The 21,036-nt window shown below is 36.8% G+C and overlaps 1 protein-coding gene across 1 annotated transcript; it reads right to left on the bottom strand.

The window, feature by feature from the left end:
- Nucleotides 1-773: 773 nt before the first annotated feature.
- Nucleotides 774-19,417, bottom strand: rnd2 (Rho family GTPase 2). The gene is made up of 5 exons (XM_058769063.1): nucleotides 18,980-19,417; nucleotides 17,119-17,206; nucleotides 5,521-5,630; nucleotides 2,413-2,547; nucleotides 774-1,347 (listed from the first exon to the last, which is right to left on the bottom strand). Exons 1-5 carry the CDS (start codon nucleotides 19,082-19,084, stop codon nucleotides 1,078-1,080), a joined length of 708 nt encoding a protein of 235 aa, XP_058625046.1. The 5' UTR covers nucleotides 19,085-19,417; the 3' UTR covers nucleotides 774-1,077.
- Nucleotides 19,418-21,036: the final 1,619 nt, after the last annotated feature.

A 21,036-nucleotide genomic window follows, 5' to 3' on the forward strand; every position in this document is an offset into this window, starting at 1 on the left:
GTTCTGGTATGAGTTGACATTGGACCACAATGTTGCACAGATAAGTGATTTTATCACACTAGTATTTTGAAGCTGTGTATTGTAACGTTTACACAGTGTAATGTTTTTCCCCAGTGAACTGTCATTGTAACTGCATTGTTCAAAGGGATAGTTCACCCAACAATGAAATTTGTCAAAAAATATAATCATTCGCTCACCCTCGTGTCGTTCCAAACCTGTATGACTTCACTTTCTTCTGTGGATCACAGAAGTAAATATGCTGAAAAATGTCCTGGTGCTCTTTAATCCATACAGTGAAAGTCATACAGGTTTGGAATGACATGAGCGTGATTAAATAATGACAGAATTCTCTCAGAATTTTGGGCAAACTATCCCATGTATGTGACTTAGAAAACGCCAACTTCCCACATTAACTTCATAAATTCTGCCTCAAAAATGTACCATGTGTATCCTTAGACAGCATTTGCGTTGGTGTTTCACTCTAGTGTGAATGAAGTCTTTGTAATGTCACAGAGCATGACTGATGGTGCTGTCACACATGTAAAGGAGGGAACAGCAGAAGTCACAGATGTCTTTGTTCTGCTAACGCTAATGCTAATCATGGCTAAAGCTGGGGAAAGATTCTCAGAACTCCAGAATTCCAGGGATTTAGTTCCACACAAATGAGCTTGCTACAGATCTGCGATCTCTAGAGAAGTGTGCCCCAAGAGAGAAAATTAAAGCATGACACTGAAAAAAAAAAAGAAGTGTCTTTTTGGTAAAGGTAAATTGAAGCGGTCCACACAAAAAAATCCAAACCCTTTTTTTATTCTTTTTGCATATGCTTTACACAGTTTGTGACACTTAGGTCAGCTAAGCAATACCACAATGATAAAAATAAAAGCAAACTTGAAGTTAATAAATAGAACTCCTCTGTATAATGTATTCACACAGCTGTACAATCCCATGGGCCATATATGGGACAATATGACTCTCCCATAAATACAGAGTATCTGTCTGTTTTTTTTTTTTTTGTGCACATCTCCGCATTCACACACATACACACACACACACCACTGTGACTGTGTGTGCATTAGTCTACATGATTGTGCAACTCTTGGCTCTGTCCTCCCTGAGGGTCGGGGTGGGTTCAAGGGGCGTGGCTTGTGAGCTGACTGGCAGTAGAGGCTGATTAGATATGCGCTTGAGAGCGTGGCGGGAGGAGCTTCTCTTGAGGCTCGGGATGGCCTCACGTCTGACGGACACCAGCGTGGTGATGTGAAAGACGTCTCGGACACTGTTCACGCACATTCGGGACGAGCATTCCACGTACGCAACTGCGCCCAGCTCGCGTGCTCGTGAGCTCCCCTGATAGACGGAAAGAAACAAGTCAGCTTAATTGTACTGTGTCAGAAATATGCAAGAGAATTTACGTTCTCATTTCTCAATTTCCTTGTCACTCCTTTCTCTCTCGCGCTCTTTAATGGAAACTCTTTTTTGGTGTTCATATGAATTACAGCAAAAGCTGAACCAAATGTCAAAGCAAAAATAAACACGCCACTCAACTGTTTTTTCATCCCCTCCCTTCTTGCGCTTTTTGTTCATGTCAGCTAATGTTTTTTTTTTCTTGAAAAGGGTGCACAAATAATACCTGAAGCTCTGCTAAATTGTCTTTTTTTTTTCTACAACAAAAGGTCAGTGAAAGTACATGAACATATCTAATAGGCCTCACAATAAAAACATGTACTTTTTGCCTCTAACGCCTTTGAAAATAAAAGTAGCGGGACACAGAATTGCACCATTTTCATGTGAAGTGACGTATATTCTTCTCATTACAGAGCAGAATTATAGAGAGAGCTAGGTGTTTTATAATGAAATGTTGCTACAGCGAGTTGACCCGCTCAGAGCATTGACGTAATAGAGGGAACATTTTCTACTGCTCTCTCTGTAGTTCGGTTTCTGTGTGTAATTATAGAGCTCTCTTTTAGTGTCTGTGCATGCTTAAGAAATGGTTTCAAACACAATATAAGAGCGGTTGACATGACATTTCAAACTGTGCCATCAGTCAACTGCAGTGTGAGATGCTGTACTTCCATCTAAAAATATTTTAGACAGTATTTTCGTATAGTCATAGAGGAAGGCTGGGCTTAACCTTAAAAAAACTGAATTTTTTAGACTTTTAAGGGGACCTTTTTATTTACACACATGCTCCTAAATAACACACATCTATTTTTGACCTTGAATTGACAGCCTACAAGGTATATTTGTACTGTTAACTTGCTAGCAGACTTCCAGACTATGTAAAGGCATGTTTGTGTAATGCTATGTGTCTTTGTTCTCATGTTTGTGTAGCGGCAGTTGAATAAACACTAATGTCCTAACACAATCTCTCTTTTCTCTTCATGTTCCAGTCCCCTGTTTGTGTACGCTCACCTGTTCATGAGTGACAGGTATGAGTCTCTGTTTGGATAGTTCTCGTAAGGTGCTGACATCTGTTCTCATATCCAACTTACAGCCAACCAGCACCAACTTTGCATTAGGACAATACTCTTGAGCCTCCACCTGCCACTGAAAGAAGAACAGAAAGAATCTGTCATATGTAAGTCATGTTAGATAAAATCTATCCATCTACTTACCTACCTACTGATCTACACTACCGTTCACAAGTTTTTTTAATTAATACTTTTATTCAGCAAGAATGCATGAAATTCACCAATCAGTTGCTATTTCAAATAAATTCTTTCTAATCAGTCCTGAAGAAATATTTTATGGTTTCCACAAAAATATTATGCAGCACAAGTGTTTTCAACATTAATAATAAGAAACATGTCTTGTGCAGCAAATCGGTATATTAGAATGATTTCTGAAGGGTCATGGCATTTAAATATTTTATTCCACTTTATAGTCGATACCTGCAATAGTTGTTTATGCTGTGATACAGTGAGCCTGTGGCACATTGCTTTTGCTCCTTGTAGTTTATGTGCACATAATGAGAGCATAATGTAGTTGTGCATACATCTGAGAGAGAATTAGGGAAGCAATTTGACAAGTAATTGTATGATTACCTACAAACACTCACACTCATGCACATCCAAATCAAATCGCACAACAGTTTTTAAGTAATTAACTATACAGCATAGTAAACAACAACATCTTTAAATCTCCTTTCACATCAACATAGCTTAAAATGACCCTGACAAGACCCTTTTTCAGGAACATTCCTGCTAATGCAGAACCATCCAAAGTCAGTTACACACAGCTTGTGTGTGTTGTTCACCAGCCCCTGCAAAGGTTCAGCTATTTCAGCTATGGCACCATTTCACAGGATCTGAATGTGTTCAACCATCCATCAAACAGTGCTGTGATCTTTAACCTTATATGCCACCGTTTACTGGCCAATCGGAGGTGATCGCTTGCCTCTCAACATTCCACAACGGTCTTTAGCTCCGCCTCTGTGGCCTCAGAGGTGAGATGCTGAAGTCATTGGTGTAAAGACATTCAGTGTGTCTGCTATAACAGGGTTAGCAGAAGAACAGCGATGGTTTAGAGATGAAAGGCTTTTGGAGAAATTTTGGGATAATTACCTCAAAATTAAACCACTCTTTTATAATTAACCATGATAAATTGTCTCTGTCCTTGTGTTTGGAGTGCCACACATTCTTATAGCCTGTGTATATTCTGTGAATATCTGAGTTTTTTAGCTGTATTTAATTCTGCCTATAGTCTGTATAGTGTTGTAAAGCACTTTGGTCAACTTCGGTTGTTTTTAAACTGTGCTATATAAATAAAATTGTATTGTATTGTATTGTAAAAAAGTTTAGGTTCTGTAAGACTCTTTAATGTTTTTGAAAAAAAGTATCTTATGCTCACAAAGGCTACATTTATTTGATCAAAAACACAATTTAAACAGTAATATTTTGAAATATTACTGTATTCTATTTTAATGTATTTTAAAATGTAATGTATTCCTGTGATACAAAGCTAAATTTTCAGGATCATTACTCCAGTTTAAGCGTCACATTTCTTGTTATCACTGTCGGCAACGTTTGTGCTGCTTAATATTTGTGTGATACATTTAATATGCTATGATAAATGTTTTCATGATTTTTTGGTGAACAGAAAGTTCAAATAGAAAAAAATAGAAATAGAAACCTTTTGTAAAATTGTAAAAAATAAATAAAAATAAATGTCACTGCCACTTTTGGTCAATATAATGCATGCTTACTGAATAAAATCATTAATTTCTTTAAAATAGTAATTCTTATATCATGATACGAGAATTTTATTTCACATATTTTCACATCAGGTATATATGACAATATAGTTATTTTTGCTTTAAATAAAGTCTTTATGATAACAAAAGTTTTGATACCATAGAAATTTCATAATTCTTGTCACATCACAAAAAAAACAACAACTCAAGCTCACTGAAGACAATTAAATAGTCAGTGATTAAATAAGAATAAGAAACTAATTACAAGCAATAGGACAAAAACTACAGTAGAACAAATAAATAAGAAATGCTACATTGTATAAACTAAGTAATCAAATGTATAAAAACACAGCATATTCTTCACTGTGTAAATGAAATATATATATTTATTCTTACGAAACTCACTAACGGTGATTTAGTCAAGAGCAGGGAGAGATTTTCTCTCATTCGTTGTTTGAATAACATGATTCTGCTGTCACTTTAAGAGCTGCCCACGTGACCAATATACTGTTACACACGTGCTTTCTTTCTCAGCTGTTTGCTTTCACTTACAGTAAGACCTAAATTACTGTGTTTAAGAGGATACTTGCAAAAATGGGCATTTTGACACAAACAAGTGTGTGTATTTAACCGTTGAAGGCCTATAAAGAGGCAAAAATAACTAAGTTCAATACTCTCACGCTCTTCATGTGTGTGCGCCTCTCAAACAGTGCTTATAGCAAAATGAGTTCTCTTAAAATCACTTGTTTTCAACCGCAATGCTTAAAATGTGTGTAATGTGAGCGTGTAACCGTGATAGAGACGATAGTTGACAAATTTCTTCCGGTTAATCGTGTCTACCGGTTTCTCGTCCCCCCCCTAAAACTTACTGACCTCAAACTTCTAAATGGTAGTGTTAACCGTTTCTGTGATATAAATATGTGATATTTTATGATATTGCCCACTCTTTTTCCTATATCATCTGAATATCTTTTTCTCACCAGACATATACTCAAAAGACTTCAAATCAAAAAACACTTGAAAGCCTTCAGCGCTAGGCTCACACCCTCATCACCACATAATTGTTGGCATCTGTGTTTAGGTTGTGTTTTTGTGTAAACCCACAATGCCGTCATCCTCCCACTGCTAAACACCCACAAACAAAAACTTCTCTTAGTCGACAATTACATTGTGTTTTCACAGTCAGAGAGACTAATGCTGCAAGTATGTGCGTGTTTACAACTACAGCTTATAATGCCATTCCAACATGCACTGTTTCAAGTACATACTGATATTTCTCTTTTTTAGGATAAGAGAAAAGAAAAAAGGAAATACGAGGAGATTCTGACCTTCTTAGGGATGCTGTCCAGCGTCTCTGGTCTGCTGATATCAAAACAGATGAGCACAGCATCACAGTCTGGATACGCTAGGGGCCGTACATTATCATAATACGAGGACCCTGCAGAACACAAGCACAGTGAGGGGTCAGGATGAAAACGCTTCATTATGATAAAGCTGATGTTCAAATCAAAGAGGAAACACTGCTAATGGTGCTTGCGAATGCTGTGGCACGTACAAATTATGTACAGTGGGTCATACAGCGGGGCAGATGATATAAAAGACTGATGTTTCTACAGTGGTGAGTGCCTGAACAGGAAGGAGAGGTCAGTTTAATTCCAGCAAAGTAAATTCTTTCTCTTTGGCTGTGTTCGGAATAGCATTTTTAACATTAGCATCCATACTATTTCTGCTATTATACTATGCACATTGTGAATTTTCCAAGCCACCCTTGTCCCAGGGCTCAGTCACCTTTATATCTATAGACACTTTTTTTTTGCAATACAGATTGTTTCAAAGCAGCTTCACAGTAATAAACAGGAAAATAACAGACTCGATGCAAACTTCATCAAATTTGAGACAAATCCAAATGCTGCTGTTAGACAGGTCTAAAAAGACAGTTGGGTCATAACTCAGCTCAGGTTAGTTCTGTGTTGGTTCAGAAATGGTTGTGTTTCCCACAATGCAATGTGCCCAACTTAATGCTTCCATTTCTAGTGTATGGAAATGAGCCAAAAGTAATAGACTATTAATTAGAATTTGTTTGGCAGTGTGAAAAAAAAGATGTTTAAAAAATAAGTTTCCAGTTCATTTGTGATGTTGAAAATAGAAGACGGTCAGGTTGAGCTCATAATATTTTGGTATACATATATAAAATTCACATAATTTGCACAGTACTTTGAATAGCGGTCTAAAATTGGCATACTCTCTGTCTTTCCTGATCTCTCTCGAACTTTGCATTCATCTCTCACTCTCCTGCCCTTCCCTCGAGTGAGGACACAAATCCAGACATAGACAGAGAGCGATAGGGAGGGAAAGAGAGAGGAAGTGTGAGAGTGACAATGAGTGTTTGAAGCGCTGATCAAAGCTATCAGTTATTATGGGCTGGCCTCAGGAGCCACCCCTATGAGCTGCATGTCCCACAATCCCCTCTGGCAGGTCTGTCAACCACAGCCAGGGAAAGATGGTCAAATCTAATTTCCTAGATGAGAGTGCAAATAAGGATAAGACGAAACTAATAAAAGTGTTCAGAGAGACAGACTGGAATGAAAAAAGGCATTTTCAGGCATCATATGGCTTGTTTGGTATTTGTCGCCAAGTTGAGTGTGCTAGTCCACAGGGACACAGAAGCACTTTATTCTGTTCTCCACACAACAGCTTCTAAAATAAACTTGTTTACGTAGCTATTTAAATGAGGACATACCATAGACTTCTGTTGTTTATTTTTATATAAACCCCAAAATAATCACCAAAACCCAAACCATACTCTAAACAAGTAAACCTTTACACCTTTGCACCTTTACCCTTTCATAAAAATGTGATTCATGCATTCATATTATATATATACAGGCAGTGTTGGGCTAGTTACTCAAAGAATATAATATATTACTCATTACTAGTTACTCCTTTCAAAAGTAATATTGTTACTTTACTTATTACTTTCTGTCAACAGTAATTAGTTACACTACTAGTTACATTACTTTTTATTCACGCCCCACAGAAGTTGTAACTGTGTATCTTCCAGATAAAACAACATATTTCTGCCTCATCATTTGATGAAAATCCACATTGGATCGCAGTCAGAAGTTATTACAAACACTCAATAGTGATTGATAGTGACATTCAAGTAGAAGTGTTGTATTCATCTCATTAATAGTCATGTGTAGCTTGAATAATTTTTAAATACATAAATTTTGTTATGTATTTTATCAAATCACATGAATTTGTAAGAAACTGTTTAATTTTCCAAAAATATTTTAAATTATATTAATATAATGTACCACATGCTGATCAGAGGGATGTAATGCCAGAGTAAAGTAAAGCCACAACTTACACAACAGATCTTTTTTCCTGACAAAATCAATATAATGCAATATTTCTATCTGCTGAATGTAAGCTTTTCCATATTCCAAGCTTGCCTGCTGCACTGGGGACATCACATGCATGTGCGAGTCATGAAAATTATGAAAATTAATCTAGGAATTATTTGATTGTTAGATTTTAAATCCGCGGGGTTGAGACATCAAAAGTAACTAAGCTGTTATGGAAAGTAACTGTAATATTATTACTGAAATCTTATTAGTAATTAGTTACACTACTAGTTACTGCAAAAAGTAATATTATTACAGTAACTAAATTACTAGTAACTAGTTACTGCCCAACACTGTATACAGGTGCATCTCAATAAATTAGAATGTCATGGAAAAGTTCATTTATTTCAGTAATTCAACTCAAATTGTGAAACTCGTGTATTAAATAAATTCAATGCACACAGACTGAAGTAGTTTAAGTCTTTGGTTCTTTTAATTGTGATGATTTTGGCTCACATTTAACAAAAACCCACCAATTCACTATCTCAACAAATTAGAATACTTCATAAGACCAATAAAAAAAACATTTTTAGTGAATTGTTGGCCTTCTGGAAAGTATGTTCATTTACTGTATATGTACTCAATACTTGGTAGGGGCTCCTTTTGCTTTAATTACTGCTTCAATTCGGCGTGGCATGGAGGTGATCAGTTTGTGGCACTGCTGAGGTGGTATGGAAGCCCAGGTTTCTTTGACAGTGGCCTTCAGCTCATCTGCATTTTTTGGTCTTTTGTTTCTCATTTTCCTCTTGACAATATCCCATAGATTCTCTATGGGGTTCAGGTCTGGTGAGTTTGCTGGCCAGTCAAGCACACCAACACCATGGTCATTTAACCAACTTTTGGCAGTGTGGGCAGGAGCCAAATCCTGCTGGAAAATGAAATCAGCATCTTTAAAAAGCTGGTCAGCAGAAGGAAGCATGAAGTGCTCCAAAATTTCTTGGTAAACGGGTGCAGTGACTTTGGTTTTCAAAAAACACAATGGACCAACACCAGCAGATGACATTGCACCCCAAATCATCACAGACTGTGGAAACTTAACACTGGACTTCAAGCAACTTGGGCTATGAGCTTCTCCACCCTTCCTCCAGACTCTAGGACCTTGGTTTCCAAATGAAATACAAAACTTGCTCTCATCTGAAAAGAGGACTTTGGACCACTGGGCAACAGTCCAGTTCTTCTTCTCCTTAGCCCAGGTAAGACGCCTCTGATGTTGTCTGTGGTTCAGGAGTGGCTTAACAAGAGGAATATGACAACTGTAGCCAAATTCCTTGACACGTCTGTGTCAGAGCATGTGAGCAGAGCTGAGCGGTCAGAATGAGCTCCGCTCAATTCCGCTCCCTGCTTACCTGGCTACTATTTCATCCCGCTCCGGTGAAATCGCTCAACGCTTGCTCAAATTTAAAATTCCTCTGCATGCCTAACACCTGCCGTTTTCAACTGCCGTTTTTTTACGCCTGGGACACACTGCCTGCGTGGCGGACGTGGAGCGGGTTTGTTGCGTGACTGCTGCGGAAAAAATCCGCTTCACTTCTATTCTGTTGCGGGGCCGCGGTTTGCAGTGTGGTTGGACCGCACCTGATACACGCGTATTCCGCAGGTAGTGTGGCTGCTCTAATCTGTTAACATAGGCACGGAAAGGAAAATCAACACACAGCAAACCCGCTCCACGACGCGTCTGCCACGCAGCCTATATCCTATAATTTTGCACCTGTATGACCTGTCGGTTTGCTTTTGGAAATGTTTCACGAACTCCATCTCTCCTTCACAACGAACGATTTTTGAAATGTAGGCTGACAGTTTTGTTAATTGTTGAAGGTACAGGTGAATTCTGGGTGGATTTGTGCATGCCCTAGACTCGTGGTGTGAGCGGTATCGGAGCGGAACCGGAGCGAGACAGAGCAATCGCTCCGGCCTTTGAATAAAAACCCGCTCCGCGCTCCGACCATATTTCGCACGCTCCGCTCCCCGCTCCGCTCAGATGCTCTGGTCTGTGTGTGGTGGCTCTTGATGCCTTGACCCCAGCCTCAGTCCATTCCTTGTGAAGTTCACCCAAATTCTTGAATCGATTTTGCTTGACAATCCTCATAAGGCTGCGGTTATCTCGGTTGGTTGTGCATCTTTTTCTTCCACACTTTTTCCTTCCACTCAACTTTCTGTTAAAATGCTTGGATACAGCACTCTGTGAACAGCCAGCTTCTTTGGCAATGAATGTTTGTGGCTTACCCTCCTTGTGAAGGGTGTCAATGATTGTCTTCTGGACAACTGTCAGATCAGCAGTCTTCCTCATGATTGTGTAGCCTAGTGAACCAAACTGAGAGACCATTTTGAAGGCTTAGGAAACCTTTGCAGGTGTTTTGAGTTGATTAGCTGATTGGTATGTCACCATATTATAATTTGTTGAGATAGTGAATTGGTGGGTTTTTGTTAAATGTGAGCCAAAATCATCACAATTAAAAGAACCAAAGACTTAAACTACTTCAGTCTGTGTGCATTGAATTGATTTCATACACGAGTTTCACAATTTGAGTTGAATTACTGAAATAAATGAACTTTTCCACGACATTCTAATTTATTGAGATGCACCTATATATATATATATATAGAGAGAGAGAGAGAGTAGTAATAATAATAACAACAAAAGGGAAATTAATATTTATAAAATTGTAATAAAATTGAATTTAATCATCTATCAAATAATATAATAATAATAATTACTATTATTAATTTATTTTATGTATGAATTATTTTCCTTTCATTCCTTAAATATAAATTGTATTTACAATTATTACAAATAATAATACATTCCATGAAAAAAAAAATTATGTATGACATTTATATAGCGCTTTTTCTTGACACATTTGGAGGGGGAAATCTCTTTAACCACAGAGTAATAATAACAACAAAATGTAAAAATATTTTTATAAATTGTAATAAAATTTAATGTAATAATGTATGAAACAATAATAATAATAATAATAATAATAAAGTATTACTATTATTATTATTTCATACAAATGCCCCAAAGGGATATTATCAAATTTGTTTCATAACAGATTTAGCTCACTTCTCGGGACAGATTTGCCCCTAAAGTATAGCTCGATAAACCCAAAGCACACGCACACACACACACACACACACACACAGATAAACAGTGTTTACTGTACAGCTGCTCCGCATCTCAGCCTCTGTGTATTTGTATGTGTGTGTGCTCTTTTCTTAACACTCTTGTTTTCTTTTCTTTCTTTTTTTTATCAGTTTTTCTATTTAATAATTTGAAGTCCTTCTCATTTATAGTCATTCTCCTCTGCCAATCCAAAAACATTCACGCCATGTTAAAAACAACAACAACAACAAAACATTCATTTCCTGTCTTGTTTGCAGTGGGTGTTACATGTCTCCACAGAATTCTCGGCCGGTTGTTTTCTTTGTTTTATTTTCGAGACATTATTACCGTGATTATGTCTGTAGTGCTAGACATAATTTGTGACTTGTTAAGAACAGTGTGTCTGTATGAAACGCTGACCTGAATGTTTGCCAGTAAACACTCTCCTCTTCCAGTCCCTAGATTCACCTCTCGCCAGCTGTGCAGCTGTGTGTGTGTGTGTGTGTGTGTGTGTGTGGATGAAGCAGAACTCTATGGGATGTCATTACAGATTGTTGAAGATGTAGCCGTAAGCACAAGAGTGTCAGTTAGCTCAGTAGCAGCACACATATGCTCACACAAACATCGACAGACACCTCATTAAGACCCATCAGAGACACAGCGTGATTACCTGTGTGAATGTGTGTTTATGTTTGCATTTTTCTAGATCTAAACAGGCCTAAGGGCAATGCATGAAAAGGTTAAACTGAAAAGAAGGATGTTATGCCGGCAGAAACAATGCCTGAAGGTTGTATGACTGAAATGTTGCATTAAAATATGATTACCAGTGTGCAGGAGTTATCAATGGCCACATACACACTGCAGCGTTTCAACCACATTTAAATATGGGAGTGAATCTCTTACGGAACAGAACTCTAGGATGAGAAAACAGAACAGAAAACTAGGATGACTGACAGTGTTTGCCGTCTTGTGCATTTGGTATTCGCTATTTTTGACCTAAGCAATATTACAACAACCAAAGCATACAGAAGAGATACATCAATAACCGCTACTGGTTCAGCTCAGTACACATTGTGTCAAATTTCTGAAAATGCGGTTGTCACTACCTGCATTTTTTGGGAGTCAATTTGGTTGTAAAATGTGATTGTCACTCCTGTAAATGACCGAAATGTGTGTGTACAGAACAGGATTAAGCACTAAAAGGTGAATTGACAGTGCAGTGTGTGGCCTATTTTTGTTCAAATGATCTAAATTTGAAAAAAATTGAAATTTAAATAAACTTAAGGAAATGGACCTAAAGGGATACAAGTCATCTGAATTTTTAAATTCTTTCATCATCTGCTGACTTTTATGTCATTCCAAACCTGTATGAGCTGTTTGATATTTTGAAGAATGTTTGAACTGTTTTTGCCTGTACAGTAAAAGTCACTGTATGGACATTTTGGTTGCACGTTATTTCTTCCACTTTAGACATTACTAACTATAAGCAAATTTGCAAGTACATGTCAACTAAGTCTCATTAGAATATTAGTAAACTGTTAGGTTAGGATTAGTATAATAAATTGACGTACTTGCAAAGTTACTCATAGTTAGTAGAATGTTTATAGTGGACTAGAAAAAAGTTTTAAGGACAGTGTTAACGACATGTAAAAATATTTATACAACAGTTCTTTCTGGTTCTCGAATCTGATTGGCTGATAGGTATGCGATACTGGAGTCCAACAGAGCTCCTCGTCCTCTTCACTATTTGTATCACTCCGCTTGCCGAAGTTGCTGTATTTCTCACAGCGAGTGTCATGGTGGACGGCCAAATCCACAATAATTTTAAAAATAATACTGTTTTGTGTCACGGAATGCAGTTTTAAGAGTTTTTTTAGGCGAGAATGTGCTTGCTTGGACTTCAAATATGCGGTTTGTTAATAAATAGAAGGTCCATTTCAAAATTTGTTTCGACGTTTTCGGAGACGGGAGATCCATCGGTTCAGCGGCCGTTCAGAGTTCATTACACCCGCAGAGAGCGCCTCACCGCGGCCAGATCTTCTGGAATTTACCGCTGGCTCTGATGTCTCTATAGTGGTTAAACACGAGATATAATTCGTGTTGGGTAAATCTAACGGCCAGTCTTTGGTCTCATTAAACAATTATTTGTTCCAGAGCAAATAGTTTTGGCAAAATATTATCATGTTTATTCAATGTCGCGCTGTCTTTGTACGGTTGGCTGAATTGCCTAGCAACTTTTATGATGGCTGTTGATGTTGCTGTTGTTTATTACAGTAAATGTGATTATTCAATAAATAATATTTTATATAAATAATAATAGTATTTAATAATAGTGTTTAGAACCGAGACATGGTGTGTGTTTGTGATTGTGATTTTAGTTACATTGTTCCGCCATTAGATGGCGACAAGCAGCGTATAAAAGGTTGATTAAAAACAGCTCGAGACTGTTTTTGTGAACAGAAGTTTTTTTTACTTTCAACAACGACGCGGATAAAAAATGAGCAGTGCTGTCATCACAAATCACGCTTAACGGATGAAAGGATATTGATGATAAGACAAAGATAACGCTCTCCTCAGTGGACATTTAGATTTATGTTTTATTGTCTGTAGGAGATGATGTATCAGATGCAGGTAATCACAGTCGCTCAGTCCATCTCTCTCTCATAATACTCTACATAATACAAGCTTTTACTACAGTAATACAATAAGTTTTCAATGAGGCAACTCAACGTTCCTTCGTTACTTTTTCTAAAGTGACATTTTGGAATTAGTAACAGAGGCTTGTGCTCAGCTGTTAAACTGTCAACTTTAGATTTAAATCTGTGGCGGAAGGAAGTAGTTCTGCGCAAAAGAGGGCTTTTAAAAGACACTTCGTTGTTGTTTCTAATTTATTTACACACTCGTGCCATCGAACTGTTGTATAAATGCAATATCACACTCGTAGATGTGCGATATGGCTGTATATTGCATGGCTGTGATTACTTACGGCCACTACGGCCGAATCACAGCCGTGCAATATACAGCCATATCGCACTTCTACTCGTGTGATATTGCTCATATATATATATATATATATATATATATATATATATATATTGCATTCCACAGAAGACAGTAAGTCACACAGCTCTGGAATAACGTGAGTAAATTGTTATTGTAATTTTGTCTTTAAGCTCTATCAACATCATATGTAGCATGCTGTCTATTACCATTTTCAACTCAACTCTCAGCATCTCAAAACAAACAAAAACTGAAAAACACATATGTGAATACAATGGATGTTGTATGATTATACACTTTCTTGCAAGTGGATTTCTGTCAGCATGTTGTTTGTTTGGTTCCACAAACTGAAGGACAGTTCAAAATTACAGAAAATTCTGAGGAAAATGCTGAAGAAAGCATACACAACATAAATAAAACAAATCACACACAGTTAAACAAAGGGAGCCTCTCATTACTATTCAACGTTCTCATTACTCATTTCTCATTAGTCATCAAATCATTAGTTGCCCTAGTTCTCCAGATGGCCGGGCCAAAACACTCATTCAGCTCTCCATTTTACAACTGCAAATTCACCTTTCACACACATTCATTACAAATCCATAACTAATCTTGACATTGTGACAAATTAAAATTTATCCACAGTTACATCATTTTGTAGCTTTCATGTCAAAATATTTCCTTTTATCACACTTTTAGGGAAAAAAATGGTACAACAATATAGTTATGGTTATATAAATTTCTAGCATTAAAGCTAATTATTTTATGTAAAAATGCTTTCTTTTATCCTAGCTTAAGACAATAATAACCAGTTGTCAATATCTACTAGCATTTGTCAAGAAAAAGATTTTATAGCTGATTCTGTGTCTGGCTCGTTCATCACGCTAGATATGGAAGGTCAAGTCAAGTTCATTGCATTGTGGGATACAGTATTTCATGCAGTGAGCTCTGTTGTATACAGCACATTTTCTCAAATGTAGAAGGTCATCTGGGTATTCTATGCAGAGTATACATACTACAGAAATAGCGAGAGTAGTATGCTGGTATGCATTTCCAAACATAGCCGTTGTTTTTGAAATGCATTTGGTGGCACAACTGATACAGAAATCACATTTATGACCCTGGACCACAAAACCAGTCATAAGGGTCAATTTTAAAAAAAAAATTGAGATTTATACATCATCTGAAAGCTGAATAAATAATCTTTCCATTGATGTATGGTTTAAGATATAGAACAATATTTTGCCGAGATACAACTATTCGAAAATCTGGAATCCGACGCCTTTAAAGTTGTCCAAATTAAGTTCTTAGCAATGCACATTACCAATCAAAAATTAAGTTTTGATATATTTACGGTAGGAAATTTACAAAATATCTTCATGGAACATGATCTTTACTTAAAAGAAAAATCGATAATTTTGACCCATACAATGTATTGTTGGCTATTGCTATAAATATGCCCATGCTACTTATGGTTTTGTGGTCCAGGGTCACATTTAATGTACTGTATGTGGCCATACATTGGGAAATGCTTAAGTTTAGCATTTAACTACTTTGGTTCTGTTTGCACTAAATTTCATCTCAAGTTGTTCCAGAAATTTACAGATTGAATCATTTTAGGTCAGTAAAATAGATGTAAATACACATATACCTTTTGCTCACAAAGCTGCTGGATGCCTGGCTGCTGTCAAGAGGGCTTACTGACAACGTTTCTAAACAGTGATAAAGTTCATAACCAGCTGAACTTTATTATCACACAGTCCATGCTGAAACAGACTCTTGTGTCCCAGTGCTTACAGTAAAGCGAAGATTTACTCTCAACAGTGTTACAGTCTGACCCAGCATAACCCTACAGACCAACAACAACAGCAGGAGAGGAAAATATTCCCACAGGAACTTAAAAATGGAGATGACAAGAAAAGAAATTCCCATAAAGGACTTTTATAGCAGGGTGGGGAAACATGCAGCGGCCTAGAGCGGGGGATTAATGGGTCACGCTTGCTGAGAAACCCCTGAAGTGTGTGTCAGGACGAGTGTGTGTCAGCAGTGGTGTAGCTTAACACCAAGTGTGCTAAAATCCACACTGACGGCACTGTCCAAACACACATACACAGCCTTGAACATATTACTGGAGTTCTGGCTAACTTGTTGGCTTGTTTTATAGACGAGAAGCTTGAATCCACACAAAGCCATTTATATTAGAGATCTCATCCACAGACACAGTCCACAACTCAAAAGCAATATAACAGGATCATATTCTACTCTGTATTCATAAACCCTGCATTGTCTATTGTGTATTGTTAAATCAAAGCAGCGAGAGTTCTGCTTCCTGACTCTTTTTTTCATATTTGAGAAAATGTTGATGAAACAACATTCTCTTGTGAGTCACTCCAGAGAACCAAAAAGCCACGTTCAATCTTTCTCATACAAATTCACAAGGGGTCAGCCAGGCCATGGGAGCGGTCAACAGCCAGGAGGGACAGGACTGAACCGTGTCCATGCATAGACGAGACTGGCACCAGGATTTGTTACAGTAGAACTTTTGCAATTGCATCTATATGTTTATCTCTCCATGCAGAGGTTTCAAAATTTACACTCCCAGACTGTCCAAATCAGTTTGACGCCACTAAAGAGCACAATGCTTGAGTCACAGTACAACACTGACTATGTTTACTACCGTTTGCATTCTGCCTGACTTTATATGGATTTTAACATAATAAGTCTATATATAGAAAGAGAGAGAGAGAGTACATTTGACTGCATTACAAGCATGTTTATTTAAAGGGATAGTTCACCCAAAATTTTAATTTTGTCATCATTTACTCACCCTCATGCCATTCCAAACCTGTAAGAGTTTCTTTCTTATATTGAATATAAAAGAAGATATTTTAAAGAATGCTGGTAATCAAACCGTTGATGGTCCCCACTGACGTCCGTATTTCTTTCCCTACTATGGAAGTCAATGGGGACCAACAACTATTTAGTTCTTCAGAATTCTTCAAAATATCTTCTTTTGTGTTCAACATAAGAAAGAAACTTACACAGGTTTGGAACGACATGAGGGTGACTTAATGATGACAATTTTCATTTTGGGGTGAACTATTCCTTTAAATGAGTCATGCACATTTAACGTTTCAATCCAAATTTGTGTTTTGACTGTGTGAATTGATAATGACTCAAAAGATACAGCTTAAAAATCACATTGACATTACTTTTTGTTCATGTCAAGTGATATAGTATACAACCATATGCCCTGAGGTATACCGCACCGTTTGGTAAAAGTACGATTTTTCCAAAATAGGTAAATACAATTTTGCTTACTATGTACAGTATACAAACTGCAGAAACATTACGTGTACTATGGTAGCATGATAATCCGAGCAACTGTTTAATTTTGAAGCCAAGTCGGATCTCACCTGATGTGTCCCACATGTTCAGCTCGATGCGGTGCTTGTCGATCTCAAAGCTCGCCGTGTAGTTCTCAAACACTGTAGGCACGTAATTCTGCAATGCAAAAAATCATAAAAGCTATTTAGTCCACGGTTGACGTGATTTTGCCAAATAAGACATCTTCCTGGATCAACATTTTTTTGTTGATCCTGGATCAACATTATTGTCCAGAACATAGACCTGACCCTATTCCTACCCCTAAACCTAACCCTACCCATAAGTTATCCCTAAAATCAGAGGGAAATTATAGTTGAATAACAAGGGTGTAGAAGCACCTAACTCTGGCTGTAAGGCTAAAACTGACATTTCCTGTCAACTTGTCCCTCAATTCTGATTGGTTGCTTGGAATGTTGTTCGAGGATCACCAAGGATGTTGATCCAGGAACATTTTGCACTTACTTAGTCCAGTGTAACAAAACATCAACTGTGTGATCCCCTTTGCTATGTATGAATAATTAACCAACAGGCCTAAATAATGACGGTTTATGTTTTATTGTTGTACCCTCGATGCTAATAATCACATTAAAGTTTGGAATACACTACACGACTTTTAAAATTTGAACAGATTTTTAAAACACTAGGCATCGTGACTTTGTAAATAGTGACAAAGGAAAACTGGGCATCATACACTACATGACTGAAGATCATACACTACCAGACTTTAAAGTTGTTCCGATCACAACAAACAAAGAAACATGCCTGGAATACACTACACGATTTTTGCCTCGATTTCCCCCCGATTTTACAGTCTGAACAAGTTAAGGAAAATCAGAGCAGAGCCAGTCTGCAGATTACACAGAAAATCATGTAGTGTATGATGTCTCCGATTTTTTTAGCTTCATCCAGTCGGATATGTTTGATGTGTTTGATATTTTCAGCCGATTTTAGAACACATATGTGACCCTGGACGACAAAACCAGTCTTTTTGTCAATTTTTCGAAATTGAGATGTATACATCATCTGAAAGCTGAATAAATAAGCAGGATAGGACAATATTTGGCCGATATACAACTATTTGAAAATCTGGAATCTGAGGGTGCAAAAAAATCTAAATATTGAGAAAATCACCTTTAAAATTGTCCATATGAAGTTCTTAGCAATGCATGTTACTAATCATAAATCAAGTTTTGATATATTTACGGTAAGAAATGTACAAAATATCTTCGTGGAACATGATCTTTACTTAATATCCTAATGATTTTTGGCATAAAAGAAAAATCGACAATTTTGACCCATACAATGTATTTTTTGGCTATTGCTACAAATATACCCCAGCAACAAAGCGCATGTTTCTTCGTGAGGTCGTTGTGATCGGAACAACTTTAAAGTCTGGTTGTATATGATCCTCGGTCGCGTAGTGTATGATGCCCAGTTTTCCTGGTCTAGTCTTTATAATTTGCATCTTGTAAAAGTCACTTTGATAGTTTTGCAGTGAAATGTTGAAAACGCGGTTAAAATATTACGCAAATGTGTTTTTTTTTGTTTTTTGAGACCATCTCAATTCGCACCCTACTAGCAGTCTCACTTCAGCGTCTCTTGCAGTGAACGCCTCCGTGCCAAGTTATAAAAACGCGAGGCTCCTGCTCATCTTTCTATGCGTCTCTAATGTGACCAGTCCCTTAATACAAGCAAGCATGCAGTTTATTGAACTCGAACTAAAATCACACAACTTTTAATGCAACCTACGTTCATTGGTTTAAATCAGTCATACTATTATTCTACTCTAACACACACTCTGACTATTGTCATCACCACTCCGTTCATCATATTTAGTAACTTATTAACTGTTTTTAACAGTGAGAATGGTAAATAGCATGATGCGTTCACCTCTGGGTAGCTGTCCTTGGCGAACACATGCAGCAGCGCCGTCTTTCCACACTGAGTGTCACCGACCACCACGATCTTACAGCGGCTGCACTGTCCCTCCATCATCGCCACTGTCAGCTCTGTCCTAGCGCTTAACGAGCACCATCCGCCGCCTGATAACGCTCCTTTATAACACCGAATTAATGATTCAGAGGAGAGACGGTGAGAGTGCCTCTGAGTGGACGGGTATGGCAGGGAGAGAGTCCCCTCCCCTGTCCGCCTGTCAGTCTCCGGTTCCCACGGTGACTCCACGCGCTGAGGCTCACCCCTCTTGACTCAGTATAGCCTTGATTTCTAAAGACACGATGTGGTTTTCTTGCCTCACTGCTGTGGTTTGGGCATGGTGTAAATTAAGCGACCCCTCTGGCTCGTGTATGGAAATTGTGTTTTAACGATGTGATTTAACACATCACTGAGTCGCCCATCCGGGGTTCCCAAGGTCATGAAAAATATCAAGAAAATGTCATTAAATTAAAAGCCATGCACTTGGAACATTAGAGCAATTTAATAAAATGTCAAGAAGTCACTATTTCGTTGGGAGGACATTTCATTGCTCGTTGTGAGTGCAATCTCTATTAATTGATTTTAAAGTCGTATTTTACATTAAAAATGATATTTCTGTTTCTAAATGTTAATGCAAAAATGCTTTAATGTTTTGTGTTAGCTTCAGAGTGTTGAGAAAGAGGTCACTTTATGAACCAGGTTATAGCCTATATTAGATTAGGAAAGTTTGCAAATAGGCCTATACCTGAATCTCTTATTAAGTGGAAAATGGTGATTTGTCAAAGAACAGCATGAGTCATCTGAAAACCTTTTTTCTGTCTTTGATGAATTTAATTGCTTCTTCAGCACATTTTGGTGATAAATTTATCTTCCTAGAACCATAACACTCAAGAAAAAAAAAAAAAAAAAAAAAAAAAATATATATATATATATAATAAAAAAGGTAAATTGCTAAAAAATGTAGGCTAGAGATGTGGTTTTATTTTGCGAGACACTGAACTGCTATATTTTTAGTTGACTTAGCTACTAGTTTACTTTAGTACTGAGCATAATGATGTGAGCATAAATTTAAAAAGTAAAAGTTTTTTCTAAGGTTTGTTTTCTTTGAAATATATATATATATATATATATATATATATATATATATATTTATAAAAAAATTCAAATAATTGGAAAACCAGTAGCCTACAAGAATAGAATCTCATTAATGATTATTTTTATATTTAATTATTGAATATTAATAACATTAATCATTATTATTAATAATAATAACATTATACCCATCATGGCACTTGCACTATTATGGTCACGTATATATTTATACACTTTTACAATTTATATTTAAATGATACAATTTGTACACTTTTTCTGTATAATGCACCTTCTATGTTTAGATCTAATTAAAATATTTAAATTATATTATTGTAGCTATTATTTTTTACTTTTTTAACAGCGTGTTAAAAAAAGTTACCGTTTTGGTTCCATGGCTTTTAAACTTTTTAATAGTCTTAATTTACATGTATGTTTCTGTCAAAGAAGTTGTCGATGCAAGTTTGCATCTGCAAGACTTTATTTTTATTCATTTATGTAATGCCGCCATCTGCTGTTGAATGTCGGTATTGCAGATTTTTCACTGTTGAAAGGTGTTGGTCTTCCGATTTATTATTACATGATATTTTTTTTTTTTTTTTTTTGCTGAGTTGTGGACATGGGCTCACTTTGTGAATTTGGGTATAGAATAACAAGTATAAGGACAGAATAGCAAGTAGCTATTAAATCTGATCGAAGGGACATCTGCGTTTGTTCAGTTTAGTTCACTGCAAGGTTTGTACACGATCATTTTATTTTATTTATTATGTTATTATTATTATTATTTTTTAATATTATTATTATTATTTTTTTTTTAATCGTCATTGTGAGTTCTCAGCTTTTTTGATGGGCTATTATATTGTGTTTTAAGCTGGTGATGTGGTCTTAAGCCTCCTTGTAAAATCGTATAAAAAAAATCACTCAGT

This window comes from Onychostoma macrolepis, chromosome 03 (assembly GCF_012432095.1).
Source record: "Onychostoma macrolepis isolate SWU-2019 chromosome 03, ASM1243209v1, whole genome shotgun sequence".
Taxonomy (NCBI): domain Eukaryota; kingdom Metazoa; phylum Chordata; class Actinopteri; order Cypriniformes; family Cyprinidae; genus Onychostoma; species Onychostoma macrolepis.

Bases quoted from the DNA above. Each gene is read 5' to 3' on its own strand.
- rnd2 (XM_058769063.1), bottom strand. From the start codon at position 19,084: ATGATGGAGGGACAGTGCAGCCGCTGTAAGATCGTGGTGGTCGGTGAC. The intron at 17,207-18,979 runs GTGAACGCATCA...TTTGCATTGCAG, and splicing joins CCAAGGACAGCTACCCAGAG to AATTACGTGCCTACAGTGTT. The intron at 5,631-17,118 runs GTGAGATCCGAC...TGTGTTCTGCAG, and splicing joins GAACATGTGGGACACATCAG to GGTCCTCGTATTATGATAAT.